The sequence below is a fragment of the Mobula birostris genome, chromosome X (assembly GCF_030028105.1).
Source record: "Mobula birostris isolate sMobBir1 chromosome X, sMobBir1.hap1, whole genome shotgun sequence".
NCBI classification, from domain to species: Eukaryota; Metazoa; Chordata; class Chondrichthyes; order Myliobatiformes; family Myliobatidae; genus Mobula; species Mobula birostris.
In genome coordinates this window covers 83,925,428-83,949,775 of record NC_092402.1, presented here as the reverse complement: position 1 = coordinate 83,949,775, position 24,348 = coordinate 83,925,428, and the positions used below count along the sequence as shown (strand labels likewise).

At 40.0% G+C, this 24,348-nt stretch overlaps 1 protein-coding gene across 1 annotated transcript in view; it reads left to right on the top strand.

The window, feature by feature from the left end:
* The window catches only part of sumo1 (small ubiquitin like modifier 1), a 67,150-nt gene that overhangs the window by 24,635 nt on the left and 18,167 nt on the right, over positions 1-24,348 (top strand). Inside the window, exon 4 of the mRNA XM_072249257.1 lies at positions 480-551. Within this exon, the coding sequence (XP_072105358.1) occupies positions 480-551 (72 nt within the window). The remainder of the gene's footprint in view (positions 1-479; positions 552-24,348) is intronic.

Here is a 24,348-nt window from a genome sequence, read left to right as displayed (position 1 = left end):
AATCGGAAGACCAAGGTCTGTTAGTATCAACGACTTGAGATATAGGCAACTTAAAGGGAACATTGAATTCAATGGTATGTTATACTCCTTTATATGCACTTAAGCAGGCTAAAAGCACAAAAAACTTCAATGGATGCACCTCTGCTAAACAGTGGTTAGTTCAATATCAATTTTCTTTTCTTGCAATAAAGCAGTGTATTTCACAAATTTATTACACAAGGCCATTTTTCACACAACCCCAAACATAATGAACAAATATCTGAAAGTGCAGCTTTGGAACTGACCATTTACGAGAAAATATGGAATGTCTGACCTCCTGTTTTTAAATTTTCCTGCTGAGAAAATCTTCGACTTGGGATGAATCATGGCACAATTTCATATGGTCATTTTATGAACTTCCAACAGATTAAAGAATAAAAGCTTTCAAGTACAATTTTCTTAATTAAGCACCTTGTCTAATTTTTTTTTTTTTGATGCAGGATGTTCCCGCAAATTCACTTCGATTTTTGTTTGAAGGTCAACGCATTACAGATCAGCAAACACCTAAAGAGGTATGGGGGCATTTGATTTGAATGTTCGATTCATAACTTAGATGTACCATTGGGGGGCTATTGCTTCTCAGTTAGAACTACTGTATGTATTTAGCCCTTATTGTAATAGTTCTGCAATATTTTTAAAAATTGATAATTTTAGTGAGGGATTTTGATGCTGCAGACTGGTAAGTCCTCTGTCTGCTATAAAGTATCTGTAGTACCAAGTTTCGTGCACTCCGGGCTAGGTATTACGAAGTAATATTACCTCCTCTTTATTCTAAGTATTCTTTACTCAAGTATCGCTAAAAGACTTTACACCAAATTAGTATGAAAATGCTTTCTTAGCACAGCAAGTTTCTTTCTAGTTCATCCAAGTCACTCCTGAAGCTGAGTTGAAGATGCGTAAAACTATTCTCAGCTCCCGTAATCAAACAAATTAGGGATAAAATTTTAATCCTATTGATTTGATTGTGCAGTTCTTTCTTTTACTTCAGTCTTCACTCTCCAGGGCGCAGGCATGGGCAAGGTTGTATGGAAGACCAGCAGTTGCCCATGCTTCAAGTCTCCCCTCTCCACGACACCAATGTTGTCCAAGGGAAGGGCATTAGGACCCATACAGCTTGGCACCAGTGTCATCGCAGAGCAATGTGCAATTAAGTGCCTTGCTCAAGGACACAACACGTTCCCTTGGCTGGGGCTCGAACTCACGGCCTTCAGGTCGCTAGTCCAATGCCTTAACCACTTGGCCATGTGCAATACTGCAGATTGTGCAGTATTTCTTTGATTAAACGCATTTGATGTACAAATTTTCATTATAATGTAATTGGCTTTAGTTTACAAGGCTATTCTTCACTACTGTAAGCATTATAGGCTTTCAATTTGTGAAATGTTGTTTCATTTAAGGTTTTCAACCAGTACATGCCTTTCACAAATTGAGGAATTACTGCATTCAAATTTTGTTTAGGGCACAACCTCTGAAGATTTTCCTACTTTGCCTGTATTAATTTGTAGAATTCTCTCTACTTTTGTCATTTGCTAAGGTAGTTTTGTTCAGTTATCGGACACTTGGTATCTTACTGTATGGCATTTATGTTGGAATTTTGAAAAGAAAACTGCCATTTTTCCAATTACGTTAGTGACTTGTCAAGTCCTTTTTTTCAAATTTCACCTGATATATATGCATGCAGATGCATAGTCTATATATTTATGAGTTTTATAAAGACCCCCAAGCAGTAATAAGGATATGGTCTACAAATTACAACGGTAGGTAGAAAATGCATGCCAAAAGGTCAATGTTACAATGATTTCAATATGCAGATAAATTGGGAAAATCAAGATGGTGCTGGATAAAATAGGCTGTAGTCAGCATGGTTTCCTCAAGGGAAAATCTTGCCTGACAAATCTGTCAGCATTCTTTGAAGAAATAACAAGCAGGATAGACAAAGGAGAATCGGTTGATGTTGTGTACTTGGATTTTCAGAAGGCCTTTGACAAGGTACCACACATGAGGCTGCTCCATAAGTTACTCATGGTATTACAGGAAAGATTCTAACATGGATAAAGTAGTGGCTGATTGGCAGGAGGAAAAGAGTGGGAATAAAGGGAGTCTTTTCTAGTTGGTTGCCATTGTAGGGATGTTCTACAGGGGGTCTGCATTGGGACTGATTCTTTTTACATTATATGTCAATGATTTGGATGGTGGAATTGATGGCTTTGTTGCAAAGTTTGCACACGATATAAAGTTGTATGAAGGGGCAGGTAGTTTTGAGGAAGTAGAGAGACTATAGAAGGACTTAGACAGATTGGGTTGAACCAAAAAGAATAACTTCTCTCAACTTCACTCACTCCATCACTAAAATATTCCCACAACCTATGGACTCACTTTCAAGGAATCTTCATCTCACGTTCTCAATACTTGCTGTTATTATTTCTTTCTCTTTGTATTTGCACATTTTGTTGTCATTTGCACACTGTTGAACGGGCAAGTTGGTGCGGTCTTTGATTCTGTTATGGTTATTATTCTATTATGGATTTATTGAGTATGCCTGCAAGAAAATGAATCTCAGGATGGTATATGGTGACATATAGTTGCAAGAAAAAGTTTGTGAATCCTTTGCAATTTCCTGGTTTTCTGCATTAATTACTCATAAAATGTGGTCTGGTCTTTATACATCACAATAAAGACTAACACAATCTGCCTAAATGAATAAACCCACAGACTTTTCATGTCTTTATTGAACACATTGTTTAATCATTCACAGTCCAGGCTGGGAAAAGTATGTGAACTTAGTAACTGGTGGAAACTCCTTTAGCTGCAATAACCTCCATCAGACTTTTCCTGTAGTTGCAAATTAGACTTGCACAACAGTGAGGAGAAATTTTAGACCATTCCTCCATACAAAGCAGTGTCAGTTCATCAATATTCTGCGATACCTTGCATGAACAGCTCTCTTCAAGTCATGCCACAGCATCTCATTTGGGTTAAGGTCTAGGCTAGATGCAAAGTGTTCCTCTACACAAACTTCTGTCACCTTTTGCCTTTGTTACATCAAGCCTTGATTTTTTTTTCTCAAATCACTTCACAACCTCTCCCACTTTTCATAAAATCTGCTGCCTATTTTGTTTACCAATTCTTGTTCATCCATTGTTCCATAAACTATAGCGGGTTATAATTGAGCAGTGCCCCAATTTTTGAATTCATATCCTTTTCAAGTTCTATCTTTATCGATGGAATCTGCTGTGTACATACATCTATTGATGCTTCCGGACACATCTTCAGTGATGTTCCTGGAATCATCGGGTGTTTTGGGTCTTTCAACATCATACAACCTCCTCCAGGTGACCCAGCCGGGTCTGATCAGACCCCAGCTTGTGTCCAGATGGCTAGCTACTTATGACTCCATGGCTCCCCTCTTCTGAGCCACAGCCATCTTGAGGCTCTCTCTGCTGCATCGGCGGTACTGCGGATGGCTCTCCTCTTCCTCTCTCCCTCGATGCCCAAAATGCTGAAGGCTCTAACTAAGGAACGGGCTACGAATCCCCTACAACCAACCTCCACTGGGAGACACCTCGCTCTCCATCCAGCCTGCTGACAGTTGCTGACCAGTCCTGCGTACTTGGAGAGCTTCCTGAAAACTATGCCCTGAGATATTTTTACTTATCGAATTCTGACTTCTTGAGTATCCAATTTTAATTTCTCCACCATTATCAAGCTGTTCTTTTAACTGTGAATACCATAATTTCTGGCATTTCCTGCCTAAATATCTGCATCTATTCACCCAAACTTGTTCCTTACAGCCTGCCTCTTTGACAAGCGTTTGGTTATTTTGTATAACGGGCCAGATATTTCTGGCTAGGATTGCTGGTGTGAACTGTATTGGATTCATAGGGTGGATCTGAGCAACAGCAGGGCTTCCAAAGCTGTGATCAGAAGTCTATGAAAGCTTTTGATGATTGGAAGATTCCACGCACTTCTGTATAGTTATTTTTAATTTTTTTCATCTTTATCATTTCTGATCTGTCCCTTCAGTTTAGTTGTCATCTTTTGGTGAAGAAATTTCTTACTGTGCTTGTCTGCAAGACAGACTCCTTATTTTGAGACTGTGACCCCTTGTCCACATCCACTACCCTTAATATAAGTTTCATTAATATGACCCCACATTCTTCCAAACTCTAGAGCAGTCTTTTTATCTCTCTTTGCATAATAGCCCATCTTCGTAGGAATCAAAAAGATGAGCATTCCCTCCATTGGATAGATTGGGAGAATGGGCAAAGAAGTGGCAAATGAAATACAATGTTGGAAAGTGTATGGTTATGCACTTTGGTAGAAGAAATAAATGGGCAGACTATTATTTAAATGGGGAGAGAATTCAAAGTTCTGAGATGCAACGGGACTTGGGAGTCCTCGTGCAGGATACCTTTAAGGTTAACCTCCAGGTTGAGTCGGTGGTGAAGGAGGCGAATGCAATGTTGGCATTCATTTCTAGAGGAATAGTGTATAGGAGCAGGGATGTGATGTTGAGGCTCTATAAGGCACTGGTGAGACCTCACTTGGAGTACTGTGGGCAGTTTTGGTCTCCTTATTTAAGAAAGGATGTGCTAACGTTGGAGAGGGTACAGAGAAGATTCACTAGAATGATTCTGGGAATGAGAGTGTTAACATATGAGGAATGTTTGTCCGCTCTTGGACTGTATTCCTTGGAGTTTAGAAGAATGAGGGGAGACCTCATAGAAACATTTCGAATGTTGAAAGGCATGGACAGAGTGGATGTGGCAAAGTTGTTTCCCATGGTGGGGGAGTCTAGTACGAGAGGGCATGACTTAAGTATTGAAGGGCGCCCATTCAGAATAGAGATGCGAAGAAATTTTTTTAGCCAGAGGGTGGTGAATCTATGGAATTTGTTGCCACGGGCGGCAGTGGAGGCCAAGTCATTGGGTGTATTTAAGGCAGAGATTGATAGGTATCTGAGTAGCCAGGGCATCAAAGGTTATGGTGAGAAGGTAGGGGAGTGGGACTAAATAGGAGAAAATGGATCAGCTCATGATAAAATGGCGGAGCAGACTCAGTGGGTCGAATGGCCAACTTCTGCTCCTTTTTCTTATGGTCTTTATTATAAGTTTCTCTCATAAACAGTAATGAGCTCTCCCTGCCATATCTATTTGGGACAATTCCCAAATACTTCACAAATGTGAGGAAAAGAAATACATCCCATGCCACGAAGAAATTTCTGGGATGGTGGTGGTGGGGAACTAGTAAAGAATTTTGCATCTGTGTGGTGACTTTCATGACCTCTGGTCATCTTGAGTACTCATGTTAAATCATTTTGAAGTGCAGTTAATGTTTTAGTTTGAGGTAAAATAGCAGCCAGTTAGTTCAGAGCAAGCTCCCACAAACAGCAGGTGATAATAAACAATGAAACTGGTTCCTAGTTGAGCTCAGTTTAAAAGACCAACACAAAAGAAAATTCCTGTTCTTTAGATGAGTGCAAAGGGCTCTTTTGCATTGACTTGAGTGGGCAGATGGGGTTTTGGAGTAGTAATAGGGTAATATTGCACAGAAAGAGGCCCCTTTGGCCTAGCTTGTCCATGCTGACCAAGATGCTGATCTGAACTAGTCCTGTGTTCCCACATTTGGCCCATATTGCTATAAACCTTTTCTATCTGTGTAGCTGTGTAAATGTATTTTAAATGTTGTTATTGTGTCTGCCTCAACCACCTCCTCTGGCAACTTGTTCCATATGTACACCATGCTCTGTTTGAAGAAGTTTCTCCTCTGGTCCCTTTTAAATCTTTCCCTTCTCACCTTAAAGCTATGCATTTCAGGTTTTAATTCCCTTTCCCTGAGAAAAGGATTGCATTAACCATATGAACTTCATCATTTTATACACTTCTATAAGGCCACTCCTCAATGTTCTAGACTGCCCAACTTCTTCCTGTAACTCACACCCTGGAGTCCTAGCGGTATCCTTGTAAATCTTTGTGCTACTTTTTCCAGCTTGTCTTTCTTATAGTAGGATAACCAAATCTGTACACAATAGTCCAGATGCAAACTAACCAATGTGTGTACAACTAACAAAATGTCCCAACACTTGTACTCTGTGGCCTGACTAATTAAGGCCAGTGTGCCAGACACATTCTGTACCACCCTGTCTTCCACTTTCGTGGAAGTATGTACTTGTACCCTTAGATACGTCTGTTTTATAGCAACCTCCAGGGCCTTATCATTTCCTGTGAAAGTCCTACTTCCCAAAGTGCAAACTTCATTATTACAAGATCCCCTTGTAATTTTTGATAGCCTTCTTCATTGTCTGTGATAACACCTCTTTTAGTATCATCTGCCGTGGATAAATGGCTTGTCTATAAGATGGTATGTCGGTACTGCACTTGAGGGTCACCCTAATTTTTGTAATAGACTTATCAAGGTATTGCCTGGGATGGAATATTTTGAGTATGAGGAGAGATCAGTCTATTTTCTTTTGAAGCAGAGGAGGATGGGGATGCACCCGACTGAGGTGTACAAAATTATAACAGGTATAAGTGGATAATAGGAACTTTTCTCCATAGAACAGGTTCCTAAACTAGAGAGATTTAGAGAGCATTTGAGGAAGAATGTTTTCACTTAGAGGATGGTTAGAATCTGCCTGAGTGTGGTTGGAGTTGGGTTTTGCCACATTTTAGAAATTTATGGACAAGCACTAGAATTGCTAAGACATAGAAGACTATAGAGCAATTGCTGGTAAATGGGATTAGTAAAGACATGTAACTTCTGATTAGCATGGGCGTAGTGTGCTATAGACAATAGATTCAGGAGTAGGCCATTCGGCCCTTCGAGCCAGCACCGCCATTCACTGTGATCATGGCTGATCATCCACTATCAGTATCCAGTTCCTGCCTTATCCCTATAACCTTTGATTCCGCTATCTTTAAGAGCTCTATCCATCTCTTTTTTGAAAGCATCCAGAGACTTGCCTCCACAGCCTTCTGGGGCAGAGCATTCCATATATCCACCACTCTCTGGGTGAAAAAGTTTTTCCTCAACTCGGTTCTAAATGGCCTACCCCTTATTCTTAAACTGTGGCCTCTCGTTCTGGACTCACCCATCAGTGGGAACATGCTTCCTGCCTCCAGCGTGTCCAATCCCTTAATAATCTTATATGTTTCAATAAGATCCCCTCTCAGCCTTCTAAATTCCGGAGTATACAAGCCTAGTCGCTCCAATCTTTTGACATATGACAGTCTCGCCATCCCAGGAATTAACCTTGTGAACCTATGCTGCACTCCCTCGATAGCAAGAATGTCCTTCCTCAAATTTGGAGACCAAAACTGCGCACAGTTCTCCAGGTGTGGTCTCACCAGGGCCCTGAACAGCTGCAGAAGGACCTCTTTGCTCTTATACTCAATTCCCTTTGTTATGAAGGCCAGCATGCCATTAGCTTTCTTCACAGCCTTCTGTACTTGCATGCTTGCTTTCAGTGACTGATGTACAAGAACACCTAGATCTCATTGTACTTCCCCTTTTCCTAACTTGACTCCATTTAGATAATAATCTGCCTTCCTGTTCTTACCACCAAAGTGGATAACCTCACATTTATCCACATTAAACTGCATCTGCCATGCATCTGCCCACACACCCAGCCTATCCAAGTCACCCTGCATTCTTATAACATCCTTCTCACATTTCACTCTGCCACCCAGCTTTGTGTCATCGGCAAATTTGCTAATGTTACTTTTAATTCCGTCATCTAAATCATTAATATATATTGCAAAACAGCTGTGGTCCCAGCACTGAACCCTGCGGTACCCCACTGGCACCGCCTGCCATTCCGAAAGGGACCCGTTAATCGCTACTCTTTGTGTGCTGTAGGGGTTGTTACTATACTGCATGACTCGATGACCCTGTAATGTCCACTCCTTTACCATTCTTTATAGACAGGTGTCATTCAATCTTGTGGTGGAAACAAGCGCGCAGCCTGAATTTGAGACCTGTAAAATTTGTTCACTCAGTTGGGAGCAGTTTAAACGCCAATGACATCTTTCTGAGGATTGGGCCGGATTAAATTAGTGCGGGGCCTGTAACATATATTATAAAGGGGCCCTAAATTTAAAAAATGCACATAAGTATTAAAACATAAATTATTTACTTGCATAGTAAATTAATTCAATGTTTTCATTTGCTATACAGCCAGATAATATGACAAATTGATACATGTAGGTATCAATTTAAAATGTCAAAAGTAACGAAACCACAATTTAAAAGTTAGATTTTCTAGATTGAGCATGAGCAAATTTGTTGATGATACTGGAACCAATATCCTTTCAGGGAGGTTTGTTAATACTATTGGGAGGCTTTAAACTAGATTTGCAGGGGGATGGGAACCAGAGTGCCAGAGCTGACAGTGTGGCTGGGGTGAAAATAAATGATGTTAAAAGTTCAAGCAAATCCACTAATAGAAAGGTTGTGAGTGGGGGTAAAAATCTTCTGAGGTGTATATATTTCAATGCTAGGAGTATTGCGGGGAAGGCGGATGAGTTGAGGGCGTGGATGACACGTGGAATTATGACGTTATAGCAATTAGTGAAACTTGGCTACAGGAGGGGCAGGACTGGCAGCTTAATATTCCAGGGTTCTGATGTTTCAGATGTGATCGAGGCAGAGGAATGAAAGGTGGGGGAGTAGCATTGCTTGTTAGGGAAAATATTACAGCAGTGCTCAGGCAGGACAGATTAGAGGGCTTGTCTACTGAGTCCTTATGGGTGGAGCTGAGAAACAGGAAAGGTATGGCCATATTAGTGGGATTGTATTACAGACCACCCAATAGTCAACGAGAATTGGAAGAGCAAATCTGCAGAGAGATAGCAGGCAACTGCAGGAAACAGAAAGTTGTGGTGGTAGGGGATTTTAATTTTCCATATATTGATTGGGTCTCCTATACTGTTAGGGGTCTAGATGGCTTAGAGTTTGTAAAATGTGTTCAGGAAAGTTTTCCAAATCAATATATAGAGGGACCAACTAGAGGGGATGCAATATTGGATCTCCTGTTAGGAAACGAGTTAGGACAAGTGACAGAAGTCTGTGTAGGGGAGCACTTTGGTTCCAGTGATCATAACACCATTAGTTTCAACTTGATCATGGACAAGGATAGATCTGGTCCTAGGGTTGAGGTTCTTAACTGGAAGAAGGCCAAATTAGAAGAAATGAGAAAGGATCTAAAAAGCGTGGATTGGGACAGGTTGTTCTCTGGCAAGGATGTGATCGGTAGGTGGGAAGCCTTCAAAGGAGAAATTTTGAGAGTGCAGAATTTGTATGTTCCTGTTCAGATTAAAGGCAAAGTGAATAGGAATAAGGAACCTTGGTTCTCAAGGGATATTGCAACTCTGATAAAGAAGAAGAGGGAGTTGTATGTAATGTATAGGAAACAGGGGGTAAATCAGGTGCTTGAGGAGTATAAGAAGTACAAGAAAATACTTAAGAAAGAGATCAGGAGGGCTAAAAGAAGACATGAGGTTGCCTTGGCAGTCAAAGTGAAGGATAATCCAAAGAGCTTTTACAGGTATATTAAGAGCAAAAGGATTGTAGGGGATAAAATTGGTCCTCTTGAAGATCAAAGTGGTCGGCTATGTGCAGAACCAAAGGAAATGGGGGGAGATCTTAAATAGGTTTTTTGCGTCTGTATTTACTAAGGAAACTGGCATGAAGTCTATGGAATTAAGGGAATCAAGTATCGAGATCATGGAAACTGTACAGATCGAAAAGGAGGAGGTGCTTGCTGTATTGAGGAAAATTAAAGTGGATAAATCCCTGGGACCTGACAGGGTGTTCCCTCAGACCTTGAAGGAGACTAGTGTTGAAATTACAGGGGCCCTGGCAGAAATATTTAAAATGTCGCTGTCTACAGGTGAGGTGCCGGAGGATTGGAGAGTGGCTCATGTTGTTCCGTTGTTTAAAAAGGGATCGAAGAGTAATCCGGAAAATTATAGGCCAGTAAGTTTAACGTCGGTAGTAGGTAAGTTATTGGAGGGAGTACTAAGAGACAGAATCTACAAGCATTTGGATAGACTGGGACTTATTAGGGAGAGTCAACATGGCTTTGTGTGTGGTAGGTCATGTTTGACCAATCTATTGGAGTTTTTCGAGGAGGTTACCAGGAAAGTGGATGAAGGGAAGGCAGTGGATATTGTCTACATGGACTTCAGTAAGGCCTTTGACAAGGTCCCGCATGGGAGGTTAGTTAGGAAAATTCAATCGCTAGGTATACATGGAGAGGTGGTAAATTGGATTAGACATTGGCTCAATGGAAGAAGCCAAAGAGTGGTAGTAGAGAATTGCTTCTCTGAGTGGAGGCCTGTGACTAGTGGTGTGCCACAGGGATCAGTGCTGGGTCCATTGTTATTTGTCATCTATATTAATGATCTGGATGATAATGTGGTAAATTGGATCAGCAAGTTTGCTGATGATACAAAGATTGGAGGTGTAGTAGACAGTGAGGAAGGTTTTCAGAGCCTGCAGAGGGACTTGGACCAGCTGGAAAAATGGGCTGAAAAATGGCAGATGGAGTTTAATACAGACAAGTGTGAGGTATTGCATGTTGGAAGGACAAACCAATGTAGAACATACAGGATTAATGGTAAGGCACTGAGGAGTGCAGTAGAACAGAGGGATCTGGGAATACAGATACAGAATTCCCTAAAAGTGGCGTCACAGGTAGATAGGGTCGTAAAGAGAGCTTTTGGTACATTGGCCTTTATTAATCAAAGTATAGAGTATAAGAGCTGGAATGTTATGATGAGGTTGTATAAGGCATTGGTGAGGCCGAATCTGGAGTATTGTGTTCAGTTTTGGTCACCAAATTACAGGAAGGATATCAATAAGGTTGAAAGAGTGCAGAGAAGGTTTACAAGGATGTTGCCAGGACTCGAGAAACTCAGTTACAGAGAAAGGTTGAATAGGTTAGGACTTTATTCCCTGGAGTGTAGAAGAATGAGGGGAGATTTGATAGAGGTATATAAAATTATGATGGGTATAGATAGAGTGAATGCAAGCAGACTTTTTCCACTGAGGCAAGGGGAGAAAAAAACCAGAGGACATGGGTTAAGGGTGAGGGGGGAAAAGTTTAAAGGGAACATTAGGGGGGGCTTCTTCACACAGAGAGTGGTGGGAGTATGGAATGGGCTGCCAGACGAGGTGGTAAATGCAGGTTCTTTTTTAACATTTAAGAATAAATTGGACAGATACATGGATGGGAGGTGTATGGAGGGATATGGTCCGTGTGCAGGTCAGTGGGACTAGGCAGAAAATGGTTCGGCACAGCCAAGAAGGGCCAAAAGGCCTGTTTCTGTGCTGTAGTTTCTATGGTTCTATGGAAATGCCTATTTCACGCAGAAGTTCATGTTCAATGCTCATTAAAGTGAGATTGTTCAATCTGTTTTGACCCATGGTGCTCCTTAGTTCATTTTTAATCCTTTTCAGTTTTGAAAATGAGCGTTCTCCACTGTAGTTGGTAACTATGAGTGACAAATAGATGCGCAAGGCATTTTCTACATTTGGAAAATATGACTCCAAAGAATTGTCAGTTATCAAACGGTACAACTGTAACTCTACAAGGTCTTGTTTGGCGCCAATATGAGAAGCAAGATCGGTTTCCAACAGTTCAGTAAACAGCACAAATTCTTCATTAAAACTTTCTTCAGAACTTGTGGATATGATTTAATAAGATTTGATGACCTCCTTACGATTTCTTCAGGTGTAAACGACTGTAACTGATGAAGGAATCCACAAACACCATTCACATTTAGATAAGATTTCTGCCTTTTTGACAGGGCAGAAAGCAAGCTGTCAATAATGGCAAGAAATGTTTGGCTTTTAAACTTCTGAGAAGGCATTTGAGATTCAACAAGTGGATCAGGAGTGTTAAAACCACTGAAATCATCATGCGCACGATTTTGCTTGTGTTTTCTTTGAGTTTGCTGCTGATAATCTTCACACTTAGTCAGATCCTTGGCTTTTTGCTCAATGTCTGGAAAAAGTAGACTGCATAGCTTGAATATATCCATGCAAGGATTCATAGAGTGCACAAGCTGTGTTCAAGTCTTGGCCGGAAGATTGCAAAGGAGCACTGGTCATTTGAAAATGCTGTAATACTTGATCCCACAATATGACTATTATTTCTGTTTCCAACTTTATCATGGTTGAGAGTAGTCCACGAGCCTGTTGTCGACACTCTGCCTTCTGATCATTGTTATTTGAAATGTCATCCAAGACTTGTTTTATTGCAGAAAAGCTGTGTAAAAGTGCTTTTGTTCCATCTGCACGAGCTGACCACCTGGTATCTGATATTCTTTTCACAATGGGCAAATGAGCACCACCGTCAGATAATGCAGCAGAAAGGAGATCCCACTGATAAGTAGAAGCAGAAAAAAATGTGTACAGGCTTTCTACAAATTGAAAGAAAAATAATGCTTCTTGACAACATTCAGCAGCACATTTTCCAACCAAATTTAGTGAATGTGCAAAACATGGAATGTAATCCGCAAACTATTCAGCTCTTTAATTCGTGCTTGTAAGCCACTATACTTGCCACTCATGTTGCTGGCATTGTCATAACTTTGACCACAGCAGTCTTTTATATCAATGTCATTTTCCTTTAAAAAGTCAAGTAAACTTTGAGCGAGCTGTTCAGCACTATGACCATATCCAAAAACTTAACAAATCCTTCTTTTCAAATCTTTTTATTGTGTGTATGTGTGTGTGTGTGTGTGTATATATATATGAAAAATAACATGAGTACATCGAAGTAACAACACTTACAATGCCTCAAAAAAAAACTCATCATCTTAAAGATTGAAGACAAAATTTTGTGATAACAAAAAAACCTACTAAGCAGGAAAGTTAGGAAAAAAAAGAGAACCCTTTCGGTGTACAACCTCGGAACCATGCGTCATACAAAAAGCTTCTAAAAATAAACATCAAACCGCCAGCAAGAGAAGAAAATATACTAAAAGAGTTTACAATTAGATCGTGGAAAAATTATATCAATTAACTCAAATGATAATAACGAGCAAATGAGCCCCATCTTTTCTCAAAATCAAATTAAGGTTCAAAGGTTCGACTTCTAATTTTCTCCAAACTAAGACATAGCATCACTTGAGAGAACCATTGTGACAAAGTGGGAGCTGATGTATCCTTCCACTTCAACAAAATGGCCCTCCTAGCTATCAATGTAACAAATGCAATAACATATTGGTCAGACACAGAAATAGCATGAATATTTTGAGGAACTATTCCAAAAAGCACAGTTAATTTATTAGGTTGTAAATTAATTTTAAATGCTTTAGAAATTGTTGAGAAAACCGACTTCCAGAACTGTTCCAGTATAGAACAAGACCAAAACATATGTGTCAGTGTAGCTATCTCAGTTTTACATCTATCCCAATGATTATCAACATTAGGAAAAATTTTAGAAAGTCTCTCCTTTGTCAAATGATAACGATGTACAATTTTAAATTGAATCAATGAATGGCTAGCACAAATTGAAGAAGAGTTAACCAACTTCAATATCCGCATCCAATCCTCCGTCATAAGTCAAATTAAGTTCCTTTTCCCAATCCTGTTTAATCTTAGACAAAGGACGCTTATCCCATTGTAATAGTAAATTATAAATTCTTCCAATAGAACCCTTAATCAATGGATTCATACTCATAATAGTATCTAACAGGTCAGCCTCCAATATGTAAGGGAAATTACTTAAATATTTTTGTAAAAAATGTCTAACTTGAAGGTATTGCAGAAAGTGTGAGTATGAAACAGAATATTTATCAGTTAATTATTCAAAGGACATCAATTATCTTCTTTAAATAAATCCAAAAAAGAATTAATACCTTTATTTTCCCAAAGTAGAAAAATTGGATCACTCAAAGAAGGCTTAAAAATGTAATTTCAGTAAATTAAACTACAAAGTTTAAGTTTTTTAAGTTTAAAAGAATTGCAGAACTGGAGCCAAATTTGTAAAGAATACTTAATCACAGGATATAAGTTTAAGTTAACAACTTTACCTAATTGCACAGGTAAAGGAGCCCCCAATAACGAAGTTAAATAAAACTGTTTTACAACTTTTAGTTCCAGGTCTACCCAAATTAGCCGATCACTCTTATCAACCCAGTATAACCCAAAAGACATATATCGCACATTAACAGCCCAATAATACATTCTAAAATTAGGCAAAGCAAGACCTCCATCCTTTTTCAATTTTTGTAAATGATATTTATTAATTCTTGGTCTTTTATTATTCCAAATAAAAGATAAAATAATAGAATCAATCCGATCAAAAAACTTCCTAGTCAAAAAAACAGGAATATTCTGAAATAAATAAAAAAATTTCGGTAGAATCATCATTTTAACTATATGAATACGACCAACAAGTGAAAATGTAAGTGGACTCCATCTACTAAAGAAATACTTCATAGTATAGAAACAGAATCATTTAAAGGAAATAATTCACTTTAACTAAAATTAATTTTATATCCTGAAAAACTTCCGAATTCATTAAATAATTTTAACAGGGCAGGAATGGATTCGTCAGGGTTAGATATATAAACCAATAAATTATCAGCATAAAGAGAGACCTTATGCATGGTCTCATTCACAAATATCCCATGGATATTTTTAGCCTCACGAAGAGCAATAGCAAGGGGTTCTAATATTAAATTAAACAACAAAGGACTTAATGGACAGCCTTGCCTTGTCCCCCGTGAAAGCTGAAAAAAAGGAGACCTACAATTGTTAGTAACAACAGTAGCAATAGGGGCTTTATATATCATTTTAATCCAATTATTAAAATTAACACCAAAGCCAAATGTTTCTAAAACATTGAATAAATATTTCTCAAACAACAGGAATTCTGCAGATGCTGGAAATTCAAGCAACACACATAAAAGTTGCTGGTGAACGCAGCAGGCCAGGCAGCATCTCTAGGAAGAGGTGCAGTCGACATTTCAGGCCGAGACCCTCCGTCAGGACTTCCTTCAGTTAGTCTTGACGAAGGGTCTCGGCCTGAAACGCCGACTGCACCTCTTCCTAGAGATGCTGCCTGGCCTGCTGCTTTCGTAAAAAGCATTCATTTTAGAGGAATCTAACGGACATTGAGATTTATATAGCTCAGCATAAAAGTCTTGAAAAATCTTATTAATTTCCTCATATTCCTGAGCTAAGGTACCATCTTCCCTACGAATTTTCATGATTTGCCTTTTGGCTGCAGCCATTTTTAATTGAGATGCAAGCAGTTTATTATTTTTATCTCCAGACATATAAAATTGGCTCTTTAACTTAAGCAAATAACCTTCAATGGGATGAGTTAATAACAGGTTATATTGTGATTGAAGTTCCACCCTTTGTTTAAATAAATCAGCATTGGGGGAAATTGCATAAATATTATCTAAATCTTTAATTTGTTTTGAAATTCTATCTAATTCTGCTTTAGTTTGTTTTTTAAGTTTAGCTGAATAAGAAATAATCTGACCGTGTAAAAATGCTTTAAATGTATCCCATATAACTAATTTAGACATACCCCCTATATCATTAAAAAGAAAAAATTCCTTTATCTGTGTTTCAATGAAAGTGACAAAGTCAGAGTTTTGCAATGTCTGAGACATGCGCCAAGGTGGGCGGGCAAGAGTGACATCATCAAATTCAAAAGACAAACTCAGAGGCGCATGATCAGATATAGCAATAGCGTCATCTTCGCAGGTTTTAACACTCGGCAAGGAGCGGGGATCGATTATAATATAATCGATCCTCGAATATTTTTTATAAACGTGTGAGAAGAAAGAATATTCTGTATTGTCGGGATAAAGATACCTCCACAAATCAATCAACCCAAAATCAATCAAAAAGGAATTAATAAATGATGCGGATTGATTTGGAAGTCGCTGATTGGTTGAGCTCTTAACAATCATAGGATTTAAACAACAATTAAAATTCCCACCCATTATGAGCATATATTCATTTAAGTCAGGCAGTAAAGCGAATACCTTTTTAAAAAATGGATCATCTAAGTTAGGACCATACAAATTAACCAAAACAACTTTTCTATTACAGATTGTTCCTTTAACAATTAAGAATCTACCATTAGAATCTGATTCAATATCCTCTTGAATAAATATATTAGGTTTAATGAAAATAGACACGCCTTTTGTTTTACTTTGAGAAGTGGAGTGGAATTGCAAACCATTCCACCACTAAAAAATCTATTTTGATCTCCCGCCCTGATATGTGTCTCTTGAGCAAAAATTATATCAGGTTGGAATCAGTTAATAATTTTAAAAGTCTTCTTTCGTTTAATAGGATGATTCCAACCACGTACATTCCAACTTATTATATTAATCCGTTCGAACAGTATACTATAATTTCATTCTACTTTATACGTGCACAAAGCACATACCAATGCAGGATGATCAAAGATGGCGGCGATGAAGAATACAACCAAATAAAAAACACGCATGCTCCGGAACCACCCAATGGGGAAAAAACGAACTCTAAACCCACCCACCCACACCTCGAAACCCGAAAAAGGCAAGCGATCTACGATAGAATTCAAAGCTGCTGACTGCTCTGTCTGTGTTTTCTTTCCCTCCCCCCAGTTAAAAACTTCACAAATCTTTCAGCTGGTCCAGACGGCAAAACATAGTGCACAGTTAAAGTCAGCTGGTCCACATTAGGTATATCTGGAGTAGAATCCAATAAATGAATAAATGTGGAAAATGTGGGGCCCGTAGCATATGCTATTTTTGCTACTAACCGTATAACCATATAACAATTACAGCACAGAAACAGGCCATCTCGGCCCTTCTAGTCTGTGCCGAACTCTTACTCTCACCTAGTCCTACCAACCTGCACTCAGCCCATAACCCTCCATTCCTTTCCTGTCCATATATCTATCCAATTTAACTTTAAACAATAACATCGAACCTGCCTCAACCACTTCTGCTGGAAGCTTATTTTACACAGCTACCACTCTCTGAGTAAAGAAGTTCCCCCTCATGTTACCCCTAAACTTTTGCCCTTTAACTCTCAGCTTATGTCCTCTTGTTTGAATCTTCCCCCATTCTCAATGGAAAAAGCCTATCCACGTCAACTCTATCAATCCCCCCTCATAATTTTAAACACCTCTTTCAAGTCCCCCCTCAACCTTCTACGCTCCAAAGAATAAATACCTAACTTGTTCAACCTTTCTCTGTAACTTAGGAGATGAAACCCAGGCAACATTTTAGTAAATCTCCTCTGTACTGTCTCAATTTTATTGACATCTTTCCTATAATTCGGTGACCAGAACTGTACACAATACTCCAAATTTGGCCTTACCAATGCCTTATACAATTTCAACATTACATCCCAACTCAATGCTTTGATTTATAAAGGCCAGCATACCAAAAGCCTTCTTCACTACCCTATCCACATGAGATTCCACCTTCAGGGAATTATGCACCATTATTCCTAGATCCCTCTGTCCTACAGCATTCTTCAATGCCCTACCATTTACCATGCAAGTCCTATTTTGATTAGTCCTACCAAAATGTATCACCTCACATTTATCAGCATTAAACTCCATCTGCCATCTTTCAGCCCACTCTTCCAACTGGCCTCAATCTCTCTGCAAGCTTTGAAAACCTACCTCATTATCCACAACGCCACCTATCTTAGTATCATCTGCATACTTACTAATCCAATTTACCACCCCATCATCCAGATCATTAATATATATGACAAACAACATTGGACCTAGTACAGATCCCTGAGGCACACCGCTACACACCGTCCTCCAATCTGACACACAGTTATCTACCACCACTCTCTGGCGTCTCCCATCCAGCCACTGCTGAATCCATTTTACTACTTCGATATTAATGCGTAACGATTGAACCTTCCTAACTAACTTTCCGTGTGGAACCTTGTCAAAGGCCTTACTGAAGTCCATATAGACAACATCCACCGCTTTACCCTCATCAACTTTCCTAGTAACCTCATCAAAAAATTCAATAAGATTTGTCAAACATGACCTTCCATGCACAAATCCATGTTGACTGTTCCTAATCAGACCCTGTCTATCCACATAATTATATATACTATCTCTAAGAATACTTTCCATCAATTTACCCACCATTGACATCAAACTCACAGGCCGATAATTGCTAGGTTTACTCTTAGAACCCTTTTTAAACAATGGAACCACATGAGCAATACGCCAATGCTCCGGCACCATCCCCGTTTCTAATGACATTTGAAATATTTCTGTCAGAGCCCCTGCTATTTCCACACTAACTTCCCTCAAGGTCCTAGGGAATATCTTGTTGGGACCCAGAGACTTATCCACTTTTATATTCCTTAAAAGCGCCAGTACTTCCTCCTCTTTAATCGTCATACTTTCCATAACTACCCTTCTTGTTTCCTTTACCTTACACAATTCAATATCCTTCTCCTTAGTGAATACCGAAGAAAAGAAATTGTTCAAAATCTCCCCCATCTCTTTTGGCTCCGCATATAACCATCCGCTCTGATTCTCCAAGGGACCAATTTTATCCCTCACTATCTTTTTGCTATTAATATAACTGTAGAAACCCCTTGGATTTATTTTCACCTTACTTGCAAAAGCAGCCTCGTATCTTCTTTTAGCTTTTCTAATTTCTTTCTTAAGATTCTTTTTACATTCTTTATATTCCTTGAGCACCTCATGTACTCCAAGCTGCCTATATTTATTGTAGATCCCTCTCTTTTTCCGAACTAAGTTTCCTATATCCCTTGAAAACCATGGCTCTCTCAAACTCTTAACCTTTCCTTTCAACCCAACAGGAACATAAAGATCCTGTACCCTCAAAATTTCACCTTTAAATGACCTCCATTTCTCTATTTCATCCTTCCCATAAAACAAATTGTCCCAATCCACTCCTTCTAAATCCTTTCGCATCTCCTCAGAGTTAGCCTTTCTCCAATCAAAAATCTCAACCCTGGGTCCAGTCCTATCCTTCTCCATAATTATATTGAAACTAATGGTATTGTGATCACTGGACCCGAAGTGCTCCCCAACACATACCTCCGTCACCTGCCCTATCTCATTCTCTAACAGGGGATCCAACACTGCCCCTTCTCTAGTTGGTACCTCTATGTATTGCTGCAAAAAACTATCTTGCACACATTTGACAAACTCCAAACTATCCAGCACTTTTACAGAATGGGCTTCCCAGTCTTATGTGTGGAAAATTAAAATCTCCCACAATCACAACCTTCTGCTTACTACAAATATCTGCTATCTCCTCACAATTTTGCACCTCCAGTTCTCGGTCCCCATTAGGTAGTCTATAATACACCCCTATAAGCGTCACTACACCTTTCCTATTCCTCAATTCCACCCAAGTAGCCTTCCTAGACGAGTCCACTAATCTATCCTGCCAGAGCACCGCTGTTATATCTTCTCTGACAAGCAATGCAACACCTCCCTCTCTTGCCCCTCCTATTCTATCACACCTGAAGCAACAAAATCCTGGAAAACTTAGTTGCCAATCACACCCCTCCTGCAACCACGTTTCACTAATAGCTGCAACATCATATTTCCAGGTATCAATCCATAGAAACCATAGAAACTACAGCACAGAAACAGGCTTTTTGGCCCTTCTTGGCTGTGCCGAACCATTTTCTGCCTAGTCCCACTGACCTGCACACGGACCATATTCCTCCATACACCTCCCATCCATGTATCTGTCTAATTTATCCTTAAATGTTAAAAAAGAACCCGCATTTACCACCTCGTCTGGCAGCTCATTCCATACTCCCACCACTGTCTGTGTGAAGAAGCCCCCCCTAATGTTCCCTTTAAACTTTTCCCCCCTCACCCTAAACCCATGTCCTCTGGTTTTTTTCTCTCCTTGCCTCAGTGGAAAAAGCCTGCTTGCATTCACTCTATCTATACCCATCATAATTTTATATACCTCTATCAAATCTCCCCTCATTCTTCTACGCTCCAGGGAATAAAGTTCTAACCTATTCAACCTTTCTCTGGAACTGAGTTTCTCAAGTCCCGGCAACATCCTTGTAAACCTTCTCTGCACTCTTTCAACCTTATTTATATCTCCTGTAATTTGGTGACCAAAACTGAACACAATACTCCAGATTCGGCCTCACCAATGCCTTATACAATCTCATCATAACATTCCAGCTCTTATACTCAATACTTTGATTAATAAAGGCCAATGTACCAAAAGCTCTCTTTATGACCCTATCTACCTGTGACGCCACTTTTAGGGAATTTTGTATCTGTATTCCCAGATCCCTCTGTTCCACTGCACTCCTCAGTGCCTTACCATTAACCCTGTATGTTCTACCTTGGTTTGTCCTTCCAATGTGCAATACCTCATACTTGTCTGTATTAAACTCCATCTGCCATTTTTCAACCCATTTTTTCCCCCTCCTAATCCATGCTTTAAGCTCATCCACCTTTCTTACATTAAAATCAAAATTAAAATAGATGCATTTAAGAAACTCTCCACCTCTTACTTTCTTTTTATCTCTAATGAAGCAAACAACTTTGTTATCTCTTTCTTTCTTGTCCCCTACATCTTTGGTCTGAGTGCTCCTGATCTCTGTCCCCTGCCTATCCTCCCTCACACACTGTCTACTAGCTTTCTCTATTTGTGAGCTAACCTCCTCTCTCCTAGTCTCTTTAATTTGATTCCCACCCCCCAACCATTCTAGTTTAAAGTCACCTCAGTAGCCCTCGCAAATCTCCCTGCCAGGATATTGGTCCCCTGGGATTCAAGTGTAATCCGTCCTTTTTGTACAGGTCACACCTGCGCCAAAAGAGGTCCCAATGATCCAAAAACTTGAATCCCTGCCCTCTGCTCCAATCCCTCAGCCATGCATTTATCCTCCACCTCATTGCATTCCTACTCTCACTGTCGCGTAGCACAGACAGTAATCCCGAGTTTACTACCTTTGCGGTCCTTTTTCTCAACTCCCTTCCTAACTCCCTATATTCTCCTTTCAGGACCTCATCCCTTTTCCTACCTATGTCATTGGTACCTATATGTACCACGACCTCTGGCCCCTCACCTTCCCGCTTTAGGATATCTTGGACGCGATCAAAAACATCCCGGACCCTGGCACCAGGGAGGCAAACTACCATCCGGGTCTCTGGACTGCGTCCACAGAATCGCCTATCTGACCCCCTTACTATCAAGTCCCCTATTACTACTGCCCTCCTCTTCCTTTCCCTACCCTTCTGAGCCACAGGGCCGGACTCTGTGCCGGAGGCACGGCCACTGTCGCTTCCCCCAGGTAAGCTGTCCCCCCCAACAGTACTCAAACAGGAGTACCTATTGTCAAGGGGCACAGCCACCGGGGTACTCTCTATTACCTGACTCTTCCCCTTCCCCCTCCTAACCGTGACCCACTTGTCTGCCTCCCGTGGCCCTGGTGTGACCACCTGCCTGTAACTCCTCTCTATCAACTCCTCACTCTCCCTGACCAGATGAAGGTCATCGATCTGCAGCTCCAGTTCCCTAATGCGGTCTCTTAGGAGCTGCATCTCAGCGCACCTGACGCAGATGTGGACGTATGGGAGGCTGGGAGACTCCACGACCTCCCACATCCGGCACCGAGAACAACAAGCTGCCCTCACACTCATATTTCCCCCTCTCCTCAAATAACAACAAAAAATGAATACCAAACCTTCCTCGCCTCATCCGTTTCCGCCAAAGCCCTTAAGCCTTCACGCTGCTCCCGGCTCACTCCTCTGCCTACAAAATGATGCTGCCCGCTTTATAAGGCTCTGTTCCTTTTAAATCTTCTGCACTTCACTGCCTGACGTCACACTCCTGCGCAGTCTGGCCTCTCTGAACGCCAATGGGGAAAAAAAACGAAAAATTCAAAATGGCTTCCTCCGCACTCCCGCTCTGATTCTCAGACTTCCTTCTCCGAATTAAACCTGAATCAGGATTTGTGTCCTTTTAAATCTTCTGCGCATCTTCCGGATTACTAGGTTAATCCAGCCCTGTCTGGGGGCATTTGGAAATAATTTACAATTCCCTTACAAAAGCATTCCTCCATGAAGATGCAGTGACCATATGTAAATTCCACATAAACAAAAAATTTCAAAAATTGCTAATGAGTAATAATAATTAAGAAAGCCTGTGATAGGGAAATCTAGCTATGACCCTGCTGATTGATGCACTCTTTTACTAGCTACTGCCCATACACTGCAAAAGAATTCTGGAATTCATAACATGGCATACAGATGTATGGTAACTGAGCATTGATTGATAATGTTCTATAGGGGCACTACGATTTCTTCCATTTAAATTATAAAGTGAAACATTTATTATTGGCAGAGGTTGCACCACTGTTGTTGCACCATGTTTAATGTTATATTCTTTGTATGGCATAGTATTTCTTCAGACATCCCACCTCTCCCGGAAGTTCCGGGAGTCTCCCGCATATTAATAGTGGCTCCCTGATGCCCGCAAATTATATACAATATCACGGAAATCAATTTTTTTGAGAGAGAGCGAGAGAGCAAGAGCAAGAGAGCAAGCGCGAGTGAGAGCGACCATGAGAGAGAGTGTGAGAGCGCGCGAGAGAGAGCAAGAAAGCAAGAGCGAGCGCGAGTGAGAGTGGCTACGAGAGAGAGAGCAACAGCGAGTGCAAGTGAGAGAGAGCGAGAGAGAAAGCAAGCGTGTGAGAGAGAGAGAGAGAGAGAGTTAGAGCAAGAGTGGGAGAATTACAAAAAAAGTCAGAGTGGCAGAGTGTTCCAAAAAAAAGAAAATATAAAACGTACGTCACCCCAGACTACACTGAAGTGTACCCCTGCCTAATAGGGGTTAAAATAATGACATTGTTGCTCACTACACTGTTTGCAACAGTAACTTTTCTATTGCCCATGGTGGGTTAAAATGTAAAAGACATGTTGAGGTGAGTTTAACAGGTGTCATTCATTCATTAGCATAGCTAACGTTATTTCGGCGAGCTGCTCAGGAGCTACTGCATTACAGACATCCCACCTCTCCTGGAAGTCTCCAGCAAATTGATGGTGCTACCTCCCTCAAATGAGTTTTTGCAGGGTGGAATGTCTGTTTCTTACTTGATTGAAGTAGAAGAATATTTGTAAGCAGCTTTGCTTGCTAAACCCGAAGCCTCTCAGAGTTTGGTTAAGCTGTATTCATTATTGGTTTGAATGAACTGTTTGTTCCTGTTTTGTGATCTATTTTAAGAAAGTTATCGCCACAAAAATATAACTTTGTAATCTTGTCTGAGTAATCATTTTTTTGGGGAACTCTGGTGCATTTGGAATTTGAAAACTTTTGAAGTACTCAACCTATAATGCATTTCTCACTTGTTGTGGCCTCCATTATTCAAGTCCTGCTCTAGAATTTATACACGTTAGTGAGGAGTTCAGCAATACACCACAGCTAGATTTAAATCATGTTTCTATGTATGTATATATTTTTAATTCATCTGATTGTCACATGCCAGTTACAACTGTGGTAGTGTAGTTGTTTTCTGTATTCTCAGTGTGTGATTACGTTGGTAATGTTGAAATAATTGAAACGTAACAGTGCCTGAGAAAAGAAGTTTCACAAGAGACAGCTCTGCATTACAGATTAGAGTAGCTAAATATAGCGTTAATAAGCACACCTCCTTAACCCATTAGCTATCAAGGAGCATGCAAAACTATAAATAGATGTTGCTGTTGCTATTTTTGGTATTACATTAATATTGGTCAGAGAACAGTTATTTTATGCTAAAATCAAAGAGAAGATTATTATCTAAGTGGAAAGAGACTGCAAATAAGTAAATACAGAAGGTCAAAGGTTCATGGATCTCAGAAGGTTAGCGAGCAAGTGCAGCAAAGAGTTAATGACAGAATGGCCTTTATTACAAAGAGGTCGGAGTTTAGAAATAAGGAAGTATTGTTAAAGAGTATTTGTGAGGCCATATCTGAAGAACTGTGCATAGTTTGTAATAAAGGATAAATTAACTTTGGAGAAACATTTAGGCTAATTTCTGGTCTGAAAGTGCTGTCCTATCAAAAGAGGCTGAACAGGTTGGTTTTGTATTCTGTGTACTTTACAAAAATGAAGGGTGATCTTTTTGAAACACATACGGTCCTGAGGAGGCATGATGACGTAACTGTCAAGATGTTTTCACGAATGGGAAAGTTGTGAATCAGGGATCATTCACTTAGTGGCTTCTTTATTAGGTACACCTGTACACCTTGTTTTATGCAAATATCTAATTGGCAATCATGTGGCAGCAACTCAGTGCATAAAAGCATGCAGA